The sequence below is a fragment of the Rhineura floridana genome, chromosome 1, assembly GCF_030035675.1.
Source record: "Rhineura floridana isolate rRhiFlo1 chromosome 1, rRhiFlo1.hap2, whole genome shotgun sequence".
Taxonomy (NCBI): domain Eukaryota; kingdom Metazoa; phylum Chordata; class Lepidosauria; order Squamata; family Rhineuridae; genus Rhineura; species Rhineura floridana.
Window position 1 is genome coordinate 74,520,450 of NC_084480.1, and position 14,742 is coordinate 74,535,191.

At 41.3% G+C, this 14,742-nt stretch overlaps 1 protein-coding gene across 5 annotated transcripts in view; it reads right to left on the minus strand.

Annotated features, from left to right (window-relative positions):
* The window catches only part of MCC (MCC regulator of WNT signaling pathway), a 387,038-nt gene that overhangs the window by 101,487 nt on the left and 270,809 nt on the right, over window positions 1-14,742 (minus strand). For all 5 annotated transcript variants that reach the window (XM_061624167.1, XM_061624176.1, XM_061624184.1 and 2 more), the window contains one exon: window positions 10,459-10,601. In XM_061624167.1, coding sequence (XP_061480151.1) covers window positions 10,459-10,601 — 143 coding nt within the window. The remainder of the gene's footprint in view (window positions 1-10,458; window positions 10,602-14,742) is intronic.

The window sequence follows — 14,742 nt, forward strand, 5'->3', positions numbered from 1 at the left end:
GCTAATAGCCAATACTCTTTTTTGTCCTTTGGGGAACATGTTTCAGCATCAGTCTGCACACAGTATTTTGGACTAATTTAATTCTCAGTTAAATCTATATGGCGGGACAAATCTATTGGGGGTGGGGATTGAGACCTGCCCGAGTACAAGCCTTTTGTATCAGCATATATCAGAGTGACTGATATAATTAGCAGCACAATTGGATGGGTATTTTATATGTTCAGCCTCTAAACGAAATAGCAACGACTAGGGCTTTTTTGGTAAAAAAATAATGAGGTGCTGGTCCTCATATTTTGATAAAAGTACTGTGGGTGCCAGCATATAATGGCTACCACAGGCAGCAGAAAAAAAGAGGTGCAGGTACTCTGTACTGGTGAGTACCGTCATAAAAAAAAAAAAGAGCTGGCAATGACACTCCAGAATCTGAAAAATGTGGTTCAATTCTGAATTCCTCTATCCCAAAAGTCAGAGCAGGTTATTTCAACAGAACGTGCTGGCTGTAAGCCTAGGCTTTGGAACCAGAAAATCTGCTGGAGTTTGACAAAAGCCATCATTATCAGAGTCACTCTGACACAAACAAATGTCCTTAGCGCTTCCCAGCTCAGCCAAATGTTACTTTGAAACCTGCCATCTGTACAGAAATTACACAGCTTTCTGAAAGCAACAAGTCTTGGAAGAGCATTGTTTTTTAATTCCCTTTATTATTTGATCTTGCAGTACTGGGAGTCAATGGATTATACAGTTACAGCACTGCATAAAAGAAAATGAAAATTGCCAAACAACAACAGTGTAATATTTAAGAAAGAAGCACTGCTAAATACTCTTAAAAATACTGCTTAAATGCAGAATGAGACAGCCAGAAAGAATAGATTTATTTGTGACTTCTGATTATCTGTTGCAAGTCTCCAGACCAGACCTAGCCCAATTTTTTTGTTTCTTTTATTAAAGGTTCAGACTCACTGCCTACTGAAGGTGATGTTATGTTTAGCCTACATTTTTAGCCTTATCATTTACATGAAGTTTATTTATTTATTGAAGTATTTATAAGCCGCACTTTTCACAGAAGTGCATCAAGACAGCTTACAACATACAAGACACAATAAAATTTAAAAACCAATAAATACACCATTAAAAACAATAATAAAAGCATCAATAAATACTGTGTTAGTTAGAAAGAAATTAATGTTACAAAGGCCTGTCTAAGAAGTTCAGATTTTAAGATGGGAACAATTGCAGCACTGGAAGACTAGAAAAGACCTGGCCTGGGAGTGAGTATCTGAGCAACTGGGTGCTTGCTTGCTCGCTCCTCTGGGTTGCTGTCTCTTGAGAAGGCTGAGGTAAGTGCTGCAAGGACTCGGACCCCCTGCCTGACCCTGAATCTACAGAGAGGCTGCAGTCAATGTTGCAACCTCTTGCATCAGCTCCTGGCATAAAAGTCTGGCTGTTCTTGGGCTTGCCATCGAAGGGGCAACACCAAAAGGGATTGTTCCTTGGGGAGCCTCTTAGGGAGTCCTGAGGCGAGGGCGCTACCCCCTTCTATTCTTTTTTAGAAAAAACAATCAAGAAGAGATTGGTAGTGGGGTAAGGCGATTCTGTAATTCCTGTGCAGGATGAGAGCCTATGCAGCGAACTGAATGATAGGAGAAAGTTGCCAGATGCCTTCAGAGTGAGAGTCTGTAACTGGCAGAAGGCTGCCCTCCCTGGGTGTGAGATTGGGGGGAAGCAGATGTGCCCTGTGTGAAAGATATTGAGTGGGTCTGACTGTTCCCAGTTATCTCAGAGGCCTACTGGGATAATTGATTCAGGTAGGTTTTGTTGGTGGGCTCTTGTTAGGTTCATATCAGGTATTTAGGAGGTGTCTTAATAAGGAGGGACATGGGTGATGCCACCCCAATTTCAGGGATCATGGGCAGAGGGAGATATAGCCATGGGGAGGTGGTGAGCTATCATAGAAGTTGAAGGCAAGGCTATCTATCACTTGTTCCTCACTCCCACTTCTCCCATGGATGGGTTCCTTGTTGCTCATCTGCTGTGCCCACTGGCCTGTGTGTGCTGTTGTTTAACGCCAGATCAGTATACAATAAGACCACATTCATCCATGATTTGATCATGAATGAGGGTGCTGATTTGGTGCGCATTACCGAAACCTGGGTGGGTGAGCTGGGAGAAGTTGATCTGACTCTGATTTGCTCACCTGGATACTCAGTGCAACACCAGCACAGGCTGCAGGGATGGAGTGGGTGGATGCTGTGGTCTACAGAACTTCCATCTCTGTCACCAGGAAACCACTCTGTCTTGGAGCTGGCTGTGAGGGCCTGCACCTGGTGTCGGGCCAAGGAGACAGTAAACTAGATCTACCTTGCTGCCCTACAGCTTCTCTGACTCGGCTGTGGTATTGGAGGAGCCCAGAATGATAGTTTTGGGTGATTTCAATGTCCATGCTGAGGCTGCCCCTAGTGCTCCGGCTTGGGACTTCATGGCCTCCATGTCTTAAGTTGCCACTGGCCCAATGCATAGGGCAGGGCATACCCTTGACTTGGTTTTTGCTCCAGATGGAGGAAGGGGTGGTCTGGAGGTGTGGAGGGGGATGTCACCCCATTGTCATGGTCAGACCAGTTCCTGGTGAAATTTAGACTTACAGCTCCAATCCTCTGCTGCAGGGATGGTGGACAGATTAAGATGATCTGCCCCTGGAAACTAATGGAATCCACTGGATTCCTGAATGCCCTGGGGCAGTTCCCAATAGATAGAGCAGGTGACCCTGTGAAGCCCTTATGCTGTGGAACAATGAGGTGCATCAGGCTCTTCACACAGTTGCCCCTGAGTACCCTCTCCGGCACAGTGGAGTTCAGTTTGCACCTGGTACACCAGTGAGCTAAGGGCAATGAAACAGACTGGACACAAGTAGAAAAAGACATGCTGTGAAGCTGATTGGGCACAAGTAAAACATCATAACCATGCCTACTATGTGCAGGTGAGGGTGGCAAAGAAGACCCACTTCTCTGCCACCATTGAATCCTCAAGTAGCCATCCAGTGGAGTTTTTCCATATTGTCAGGGGTCTGCTGATATCAACTCCAGGAAAAGGAGTTTCCTTTGGAGACCCACTGTGGATTGTTGACAAAGCACATTGAGGGTAAAGTTGCTCACCTCTGTAGCAATCTTGATGCCCTATCCACATCTAGTGTGGTCCCCAGTTAGGTGTCTGGTGCAACGTCTGCTGCAACTTCTTGAGATTGGTTCCAGTTGATGCGATCTGATGATGTCGACAAGGTGCTTGCGATGATGCGCCCAGTAACGTGTCCTCTCGACCCTTGCCCTCCTTGGCTTATTAAAGCTTGCCCAGGGGATTTGACAGAGTGGATCCAGAGTGTGGTCAATGCATTGTTGTGGGAAATAGTGGTTCCAGCCGCCATGAAAGAGGTGGTGATCTGCCGCTTCTGAAAAAGCCCACGCTGGATCCATTGGTTTGTGACAACTACCACCCAGCCGCAAACACCCCCTTTTTAGGGAAGGTGATCAAGATGGTTGTGGTGCAACAATTGCAAGTACTCTTGGTTGAAACAGATTATCTTGACCCATCCCAGTCTGGGTTCAGGCCTGGTTATGCAACTAAATTGGCCTTGGTTGCCCTGATGGAATACCTGTATCAGGAGAAGGATGGGGGAATGTGACCCTGTTATTCTTACTTGATCTCTCAGTGGCTTTTGATACCATTGACCATGGTATCCTTCTCATTTGACTTAGTGAGATAGGTACTGGAGACACTGTTTTACAGTGGTACTGAGCCTACCTCAGGGGTCATTTTCAGAGCATTGGGTGATTGTCTTTTGGTTGCATGTCAGTTGTACTATGGGGTACCGCAGGTACCATCTTGCCCCTGATGCTGTTTAACATCTACACGAAGCCCTCGCGGGCAGTCATTAGGAGATTTGAGACAAGGTATCAACAGTATGCTGATGATACCCAGTTCTATTTATCTGTAACATCTGAATCGGGAGATGTCTTGCAAGCCCTGGAATGGTGCTTGGACTTGGTGGTGGGCTGGATGAAGGCCAATAAACTGAGTCTGAATCCTATCAAGATGGTGAAGCTGTGGGTTGGTGGTTCCCGAGTTTGGATAATTGGTCAGTTGCCTGCTTTGGATGGGGTTGTACTCCCTCTGAAAGAGCACGTTTGCAATCTGGGGGTGCTTCTGGATCCATCTTTACCGCTTAGCAGCCCAGGTGACCTCAGGGGAATGGAGTACCTTTTACCAGCTTCGGCTGGTAAGACAACAGCAGCCATTTCTGGACCAGGATATTATTATTATTATTATTGTTGTTGTTGTTGTTGTTGTTGTTGTTATTATTATTATTATTATTAACTTTATTTATACCCCGCCGTTTTTCCAAATTGGAACTCACGGCAGCTTGCAGATAAAAGACACATACAATTAAAAACCTATCAAAAATAAAAGCATATAATACATAAATAAATAAGTATAAACAGCTATAATTAAAAAATGAACTCTAGTTTAAAATAGCATTAAACTGTTTCTAATAATTAAAAAACATAATCATAAAATCAGAATAATTAAAAAATAAACTGGCAAGAACAATATAACATCCTTTTGGGCCTATCCTTGGCCGCCTTTGGAATCAAAGGCTTGCTGAAATAAGAAAGTTTTTAACTGTCGGCGAAAGGACTGCAGGGAAGGGCTCATTCTTATCTCCCTAGGGAGGGAATTCCAAAGCCTAGGGGCCACCACCGAGAAGGCCCTATCTCGTATTCCCACTAGTTGTACTTGTGCGGATGTAGGTATTGAAAGAAGGGCCTCTCCTGAAGATCTCAGGGTCCGGGCAGGCACATAGAGGGCGATGCGATCTGACAAATAGCCTGACCACTGTTGTCCATGCACTGGTAAGCTCCAGGTTGGATCATTATAATGGCCTCTATGTGGAGCTGCCCTTGAAGTTGTTCCAGAAGCTGCAGCTGGTGCCGTGGCACCACTGCTCACTGGGGCTGGGTATCACCAACATGTCACCCCACTGCTGAAAGCATTGCACTGGTTGCCCATTAGCTACCAGGCTAAGTTCAAGATTCTGGTTTTGATGTACAAAGCCCTATACAGCTTGGGACCAGGATTCATGAAAGATTGTCTTACCCTTTATATAACCAGCTGATCACTATGCTCTGCAGGTGAGGGCCTCCTTCAGATATCATCTTATCAGGAGGTCTGTTCTACACAACATAGGAAGCGGACCTTTAGTGTAGCGGCACCTACCCTTTGGAATTCCCTCCTTCAATGTTAGACAGGCACCATCTCTGTTATATTTTTGGTGCCTACTGAAGACCTTTCTCTTTCAACAAGCCTTTTACCAATCAATCAATCAATCAATCAATCAATTTTTATTTACAGTCAACTGACCACAAATACAGAACATAGTACTGAGTATTGTAAGATAAAAACTACATGATAACAGAGACTACAACAAACCGCAAAAGCAACTCAATTAGTTTAATTGCCATTAACAATCTTGCAGGGTCTGGTCAAGATAGGGCCAAGTTCAGAAATTTTGCCACTTGCTCAGTAATTGCCTTATCAGAACCCTCAAGTAAAACAGTCAAAAAGGACTCAGAAGAGCGGCCTGGGAAAGACTGCGTGATAGGGTGTATTAGGTCTTTTCTGGCCGCTTCGTAATAACTGCAGTTGAGCAAAACATGTGAAATAGACTCCACTTCATCATTATTACAGGGACAGCATCTATTGTTACTTGGAATTTTGTTGTACCTGCCATCCAGAAGTTTAGAAGGTAAGACATTAAATCGGGCCAAAGATAATGCCCTCCTATACTTGGGAATAATCAGGTTAGGTAGGACATCCCATCTTTGCAAAAAAGACCTAATAGACCCAATGACTGGGAGGAACGGGGAACAGGGACCCTGTGTGGCTGCAGAGAGCTCTTGGATATCAGTATCCACTAGCCTCTGTTTAGCAATCGCCTTGGCGCTTTCAAGGTCCATGGAAAGCAGATCAGAAGGAGAGAGACCTACTGAGATAATTTTTTCCACCACCTTTGTCCAAGATGACGCAGAGGAGTCTCTCATTACCTGAGATGTGAAGCAGTTGTGAGTGAGCGCAAGGCAGCAGCGAAGCCAAAAGTGAACAGCATACATCCAGGCTGAGAATTTTAAGGAATCAAGGCCAGCCTCCAAATTAAGGGAGGCTCCAGAGACACATCTTGGGACACCAAATATGGACCTAAGAAAAAAGGATTGTTCCTTCAAGTAAGCCCTTGAAGTATGGAAACCAGATTGGCGCCCCAAAAAGAAGTAGAGGGACTATTTTGGTTTTAAAGACACTGATGGCCGCTGGCAGGAATTTCCCACCCTTTGTAAAAAAGAAGCTGGTCATTGCGCCCATATTTTTCTTGGCTTTGGCCTTGGCATATTTTTCTTGGATTCTCCAGCTTACTGCTTCATGGAACCAGATACCCAGGTATATATACGAGTTGACCTGTTCAATTCTGTTGTTTCCCATAAACCAAGGATACCTGACCTTTCTTTTAGAGAATACCAGTACTCTGGATGTGGACTAATTAATTATAAGAGGATTTTTTTTACAATACTCCACAAAGCCACTCAGTAGTCTCTTGAGGCCCAGCTGAGTTTGAGAAATTAAGACCGCGTCGTCTGCATAAAAAAGGTAAAGGTGTCCCCGCACTTATAGCGTGAGTCGCTTCCGACTCTTAGGGTGACATCTTGCGACGTTTACTAGGCAGACTGTATATATGGGGTGGGATTGCCAGTTCCTTCCCCGGCCTTTCTTTACCCCCCAGCGTATGCCGGGTACTCATTTTACCGACCACGGATGGATGGAAGGCTGAGTGGACCTCGACCCCTTTTACCGGAGATTCGACTTCCTCCTTCCGTTGGAATCGAACTCCGGCTGTGAGGAGAGCTTCGGCTGCGTTACCGCCGCTTACCACTCTGCGCCACAGAGGGCCTATACGTCGTCTGCACAGCGGCAGCTGTGAAAAAGGCAAATTCCATGCTAGCGATAATTAGGAAAGGTATTGAAAATAAAACAGCCGGTATCATAATGCCATTGTATAAATCTATGGTGCGGCCGCATTTGGAATACTGTGTACAGTTCTGGTCACCTCATCTCAAAAAGGATATTATAGAGTTGGAAAAGGTTCAGAAGAGGGCAACTAGAATGATCAAGGGGATGGAGTGACTCCCTTACGAGGAAAGGGCTTTTTAGTTTAGAGAAAAGGCGGGTCAGAGGAGAGATGATAGAAGTGTATAAAATTATGCATGGCATTGAGAAAGTGGATAGAGAAAAGTTCTTCTCCCTCTCTCATAATACTAGAACTCGTGGACATTCCAAGAAGCTGAAGGTTGGAAGATTCAGGACAGACAAAAGGAAGTACTTCTTTACTCAGTGCATAGTTAAACTATGGAATTTGCTCCCACAAGATGCAGTAATGGCCACCAGCTTGGATGGCTTTAAAAGAAGATTAGACGAATTCATGGAGGACAGGGCTATCAATGGCTACTAGCCGTGATGGCTGTGCTCTGCCACCCTAGTCAGAGGCAGCATGCTTCTGAAAACCAGTTGCTGGAAGCCTCAAGAGGGGAGAGTGTTCTTGCACTCGGGTCCTGCTTGCGGGCTTCCCCCAGGCACCTGGTTGGCCACTGTGAGAACAGGATGCTGGACTAGATGGGCCACTGGCCTGATCCAGCAGGCTCTTCTTATGTTCTTATGTTCTTAAATACCTTTGTGTGCACGATCTTGGGTGGATGAGATTGTATGGTCCCTAATAGAGTGGGAAGATCAGCCAAATATAGGTTGAATAGAGTAGGGGCAAGGACACACCCTTGTCTAACACCATGTGAGGAGATAATCTGCTTAGAGAAATGACCCAATTGCTGCAACGTACCTGAACAGATGTATTATGGTATAGTATGAGGATCAAAAACAATAGCCTTTTCTCAATAAAGTGCTGTTCTAATTTGCTCTACAAACAGTTGCGAGAGATGGAGTCAAAAGCAGATTTTAAGTCTATAAAGGCTGTGAAAAGTTTACCTCCTCTTGGTTTAGAGTGTTTATACACTGAGTCAATACCATACAGTGATCAAGGGTAGAACATCCAGCTTTGAATCCTATCTGCTCTTCCCCCAGGATGTTATTGTCACTTATCCACGTTTTCAGTTTAAGACCTAAAAAGCTAGCGTATACCTTCCCTACTATAGATAACAGGCTGATAGGTCGATAATTGTTTGGATCATCTTTGGGGCCTTTTTTGTAGATGGGAACAATGTAGGCTTTCAAGCAAGCAGTGGGAACTATACCAGATTTATTTATTAGAGTGAAAAGGGAGGCCAACAATGGGGCCCACCAGCTGATATTACTTTTCAGCAGCTCCGAGGGAATGCCATCAGATCCAGGAGCCTTGCCTGACTTTAACTGGAGTAATAGTTCTTCAACAGTGTTAATATCAACAGGAGGCTAGTCAGGAATATCAGGGTGCAAATAGGGGAAGAATTGGAATTAGATATATTCGAATCATGAAAGACTGCACGAAAATAATATTCCGAAGTATTTGCTGGAATATGGCAGTCAGGACTTCCGTTATTATCGCTTAAAGCTCCAGAGACAAGCTTCCAGAAAGATTTAGAGCTACATGTGACAGATGCTGCAATCAGCATTTGCCATGAGTCCCTAATTGCCTCACTTTTTTGTGATGTAATATCTTCTTATTCTTTCCTTAACGCATAATGCGAGTGCAGAAGTTGGCGTTCATTATTTGCATGATAGAAGGGGTAAGCAGAATGAATTCTTCTTCTAAGGTTAACACACTCCCTGTCAAACCACTTGTTTGTTCTGTCTGTCAGGTGCTTTGTAGGGCCAGCTGAATTTTGGAGAGAAAGATACATATTCTGCATCACCTCCTCAAAAGCTGCTATACCCTTCTTTGGCAAACTATCCACTGTTATTTGTTCTAAAGTGTTTATTATATGAGGAAAATGAACAAAAATAAGAAAGGCCTGCCCTGTTTTATTAGACCATTTGATCTTTTTAGAGCAGAGCATAGTAGATGGACTGGAAGGTAGGTGATGTGGCATGTTCAGCTTTAGCGTGCTTGGTATAGCAAGAGATAGTTCCAATGGCAGATGATCGCTGTCAGAGCAGTCTGCTACTCTAAAATTATAGCCCAAAGTTTTTAGATCCTTATGGATAAGAATGTAGTCAACCACACTCGATCCCCTAGAGGAAACGTAAGTAAACTCTCCCCAGTCATTGCCAGCACTGGAGCCATTTAGAATACACAAGTCAGTTTTTGAGACAAATTGAAGCAAGCCTATCCCCACAGGGTTTAGAAAGGTATTTTCTGAAAGACATAAACTGCCCTTGAGTTGACCCTTACCTACAAAGGGATGGACACCTGGGGTGGAAACATCTACCAGATAGGTTCCAGTCCTTGCAGTAAAATTGCCCACAATTATAGGGAACGCATGAGGAAATTTAGCCATTCATTGTGTATAGTAACATTCAGCTTTAAGCCAATTTACCAATTTAACATAGCGTCCTCCCTGCAGGCCACTGGGGGAAAATAGACATTGAGCAGAAGCAGGGTCCACTGAGCGGTCCTCATCTCCAGGGTCAATGCCAGCAAAGAAGAATCGCAGTTAGGGAGTTCTGTTACCTTAGCATCAAGAGAGGAGGAGACCAGGATGCTCAATCCCTGACTAGCCCTACCCTTACCCTTATTTGGGAGTGCAGGCAGACAAAAGGTCACAAACCCACTGACATATATATGGTCACAGCACCATGTCTCTTGGAGCAGGATTATGTCAAATCTGTTCAAATAAGCAAGGGTGTTTGGATCCCTGCATTTAGATTTCCACCCGGCTATATTCCAGGAAAGAAGTTTTAGGGACTGATACCACTCCCCGGTCTTGGTCAGTCTAGCTCTGCAATTGTATCCAGGCTACCCCCAAAATCCCCCAAAATGCAGCAGTTGGAGGGTAATGCGCAGGGGCTAGGTGTTACAGGAATAGGTCTGTGTGTATTATTATTGGAATTTTGTGAACCAATCTCATATGGTTCCAGGTATTGCAGAGCTATCTAATCAATGCTTTTGGTATTTGAGTTTTTATAGTCTGCAGAAGCAGATTTTTTTCGTTCACTATCACATTTAGTAGGTCCTGGTGAAGCCTTTTAATTTTAGACCTTATTCCAGTCTGCGTCTGTGTTGGAATTGCTTTTTAAGATTTTTTAAAGATTTTTTTTTTTAAAAAAACATGTTTTAAAAGATATTTTGTCTTAATATGTTTTTAAAGATATTTTGTTGTCTGTTTTTATTATGTTTTATAGCGTTTTTAGTATTTTTATTTGCCGCCCTGAGCACTTTGAAAGCTGCCATAATTTTCTGCTGCTACTAGGAGAGGTATTAAAAATATTACTCACCCATATCAGCTGTGACCATAGTTGACTGGTTCTCTGGGACAGAAACAGAAGTTTGATCTTGGTCCATGCTGTGTGAATCTTCATTGGCTTCATGCTGGCTATGACTAAGTTCCGATCGCAGTTCTGAATACTCATCTTCTTCCCTGAAGAAAGAACCACAAACAAATTATTTTTGTTTTTTAACCACCCAACAGAAACAGCACAAAGTTTGGCCCTATAGTTACAACAACTAAGCATAATTAATTGCAATAATGTGCATTGGGGAAGCTACATATATGAGAAACTTCCACAACACTGTTTAAAATATAACCTCTGAAGTTCACAAAATTCACTAGTTTATTAAAAAGAAAGGTCTTCTACAAGTAGTCCCATTACCTTACTGAATAGGTACCATTTAGACTGTTTTAGAGTGTTGCTTTCTTCTTTTATTGATCATTACAACTGACTCTTACGCCAAGGATTTCATGGTTCTGTAATTATTAATTTTATCTTCATACTGAATCTGTATATTACGTTAGGCATTGCTCCATGAAAATTGATCTTTTCAATATCTAGCAGGTATACATTTTATAACAAGGGAGTAAACAACCTCATGGAACATTCTGTGTGAAAGCCCTCACTAAAACGAGTTACGGGAGACTGCACACATACTTGCATTTTTGTACAATTCCTTCTCATCTCCATATTGCAATGTGCAAGTAATTCTTTGGGTGTCAGGGGAGACTGTGCTGTTTTAAGCTCTAAATGAAATTAATGGTTGCCTCAGAGTGTTCATTATTGCTAAGATCCTGTGCAGATATAATTGCTATTGGCTTACCTGTGTAAATAAACTGCATGAAGTTGAACGGGATGGGGAGATCTGCAGAATATCACATCTCTTCGTGATTACAAAAAAGACAGTGGTTTTTCTAATTACAGAAGCTGCAATTTTCTTTGAGTCCCTCCTCCCACTTTATACTGCTCACCTGTCATTTCAGTTCTGCAGTTGCAGTAACATCTGCACTGGGCTTTAAGGCAACAGAAGAGAAGGACCATTTATGTTCAAGTGTAAGTCAAGTAAAACAAAGATTGTTACTTGGCCCATCACACTGCCCTGCTTAAACCTTAAGCCTGTGAGAATACAGCATTTTAAACTATTTAGGGCAACTCAGTTCAACTGAGAGGCATCATTTATTAGTGGCAAAAAGCAAATATTCAAAGTATACCAAAAGGCTATGTTAAAATTAGATCAAAGCAATATTTGAAGATGCCATGCAATACATGTTAAAGTAGGCAAGAGACCCAAGCCCCAAATAGCATAAATTAAAGTACAAGATAATGAAGACCCATAAATGTGGATTAATGTTCTATGAATAAGTTAATTATTAGGCACAACATAAGCCAACAATAATTAGCTTGAGACAAAAAACAATTACCATGTAGTCAAAGAGCTGTCTTTTTTTTGGTCAGAAGGGTAATTTGTTTGCTCATTTATGTTGACTCTCTGCAATGAGCTCTTCATTTTAAAACCTGAATTACCTTTCTGAGTGGAAAAGAGGATGGGCTAATCACAGTGCTCACACTTATCCACATAAGCATTAGTGTTTAGAATTTCATTTGCTATTTTTGAAAAAATAATTTATTTATATTTTTTTAAAAAACTAACGTGTTACATCACTTTCATAATATGTGTAGGTACACAACAATCTTAGCTTCATTCCCTGAGTAAGAAAGTAATGTCTCATTTATTCACACAGATGATTTTCTTTTTAGTCAAAACAGGATTAAATCCAAACCATGAGGCAGTGTTAGTAATTCCTTACTTGCCTCACCCCACCCAGCTTAGTGAAAACAATATTGCAAACTAATCACTGACTGAGGCCAAACTCAAAACTGCCCTGTGAACAAAATAATATATACATGAATAAAAATAGGAGATTGCTGACTACTCTTTTGTTGGTCTTGTAGTTTACCGTTTTTAAAGATTTTTTTTTTTTTTTACAAAAAACATGGCTTCCCAATGATACTATTGGTAGTAGAGGACATTTTTATTTTTAATTATTTTATTTAATAACTGAAGATAGATTTAAAAACAGTACAAAATGAACATCTAAGGCAGAGACTTTTTGATCCAACTGAAAAAGCCTGTCAAAACAAACAAATATTTTCAATTGTTTCTGGAATATACAGGTAGTGGGCACCTGTCTATCTCCACAGGGTTACTGTTCCACAGAGCAAGGGCAGGCACACCGAAGCCCTGCTCAGAGTCACTCTGGAGTGGGCTTCTGATATTTTTAGGGCTTGAAGGAGAAACTCTCCTGCAAAACACAGTAACCTACTGGGTATATAAGGGATAAGATATGCATGATATGCAACACTGAACTTCTTTTTTCACATGGTCCCCTCTCGTTCCACACCCCTTTTAAGGCCACAAACTTGCACATGCAGTTGATTTATTTAAAGAACACTAATCAGTAACTTTCAATTCAAATTCTCATTTTGTGGAGTCAGCTTAATGTATTTCTTTTCAGATGTAATTTAAAATCCCCCCGCTTTATAACACTAGTGTAAAATTCTCCTGCTTTACAACATAGCACATGTAAATTCTATTATCCCATTTTTCCACATTACTTAGTGATGTGAAAAAACCCTCACATTTCTTAGTGAACTTAATAGGACTTGTAGATAATATACACACTTGCAACAGGGCTGTTTAAACTGTGCATATTAAATAATTATTAGGAAGTACTCTACAATCTTTGCTTTATTTTGCCTCACAACAATCCTGATGTAGCAGATTACTACCTGCACTGAACAGAGAGCAACGTATCCAAGGCTATTCAGAATGTAAGACAAACATAAACATTCCAAGTTCACATCCAACTACTCAATACTGTTTCTTATATACTAAAAAATTAAAAGAACACAATTGCTTCTTTAAGAGTAATACCTGTACCAGTGTAGTTACTGTTTAATGCACATTTTGGGAATCAAGCTGTCCTTAAGAATGCTGGAAAGCACTCCACAGGTAGGCTCATCTGGTGCCTACTCTGATGGTTTTTTGGCACCAGGTGAAGATCTTTTTATTTTAACTTTTGAGTATCTGTTTTCCTCTGTTTTGTATATTACCTGAATGCACATGTACATTAATATACCTTAAGGTATACTAATTATTCCTTAAGGTATATATACCTTATAAATAGTTTTAATTATAAAGTATATTAATTATTAATATACCTTAAGGTATATTAATTACCTTAATATACACTAAGGTAATGTATATTATCTTAATCTATGTAGATTTGCCATTTTCTACTTATTTTATGTCCTTATTTTATTGAGTTTTTAAAACATTTTATTGAAATCCATCCTGACAATTTAATGGAAGGTTAGGATATACATTTTATTCAAAATTAACCCTGCAACAGAGTACTCTGCTGGCATTTTTATCAGACCACAACTACCAAATTCTGTTGTAAATTAGGACAATGACTTGGCCTGATACATGAAAGATCAGACAAAGGAAACAAACAGGGTTGTACACAGTAACCTTTAAATTTGCCTTCCTCAGTTAAGAATAGAGCAATAAAGTATGCAAGTGACACATGGATCCTTTCCCCGTCTTCGTCTTCACTAAGGAATTCAGTTGGGGTGTTGACAGGGTGTGTGCACAATAATTCTCTCACAGCCTCAAAACACAATCTAGGCATTGGCTGGTTTCTAATATTCGTTGTGTTTTAATTAGTGCTAGTAAAGCACTTTGCTACCTTCAGCTGTTAGGTCCTCTGTGGATACAAGGTTTGTTAGAATTATATTTCTACTAATTTTTGTCAGATCTACAAAAGAAAGAAGCAGTTTTCATGTTTATTTCCTGCTCTGGGATAAAGATGGGTGGCAGTCCCCCTTGCAGCTCTGATCTTTTGTTTGAATAGACAACATTCTCCTCTCTCCCAAGAAATCACTTTTTTAATGGTAAAAGATATCTCTCCTATGGAGCGTGGATAAAGTGTAATTGCTTTCTGGGTAGTGGGAAATAAAGAGATATTGCAAGTATCATGAACCAATTAGGAGCTAACTTGAAACTGGACACCTACGTATTCATTCATTAATTGTTCTTAGTAATTAAAGGCTCTTCATATAACTCATTTTGCTTATTTCATTCTTGAGATGTGATTATTTCAGACATAAGACCTTCTGTTGCTCTGAAGGTCTCAGACCTAGAGATGATGTATTGTTGCAGAACTGCTATGGATGAACTACATAATTTACAACTGTAAGATCTCATAAGATTCTGTGGTTAAGTCT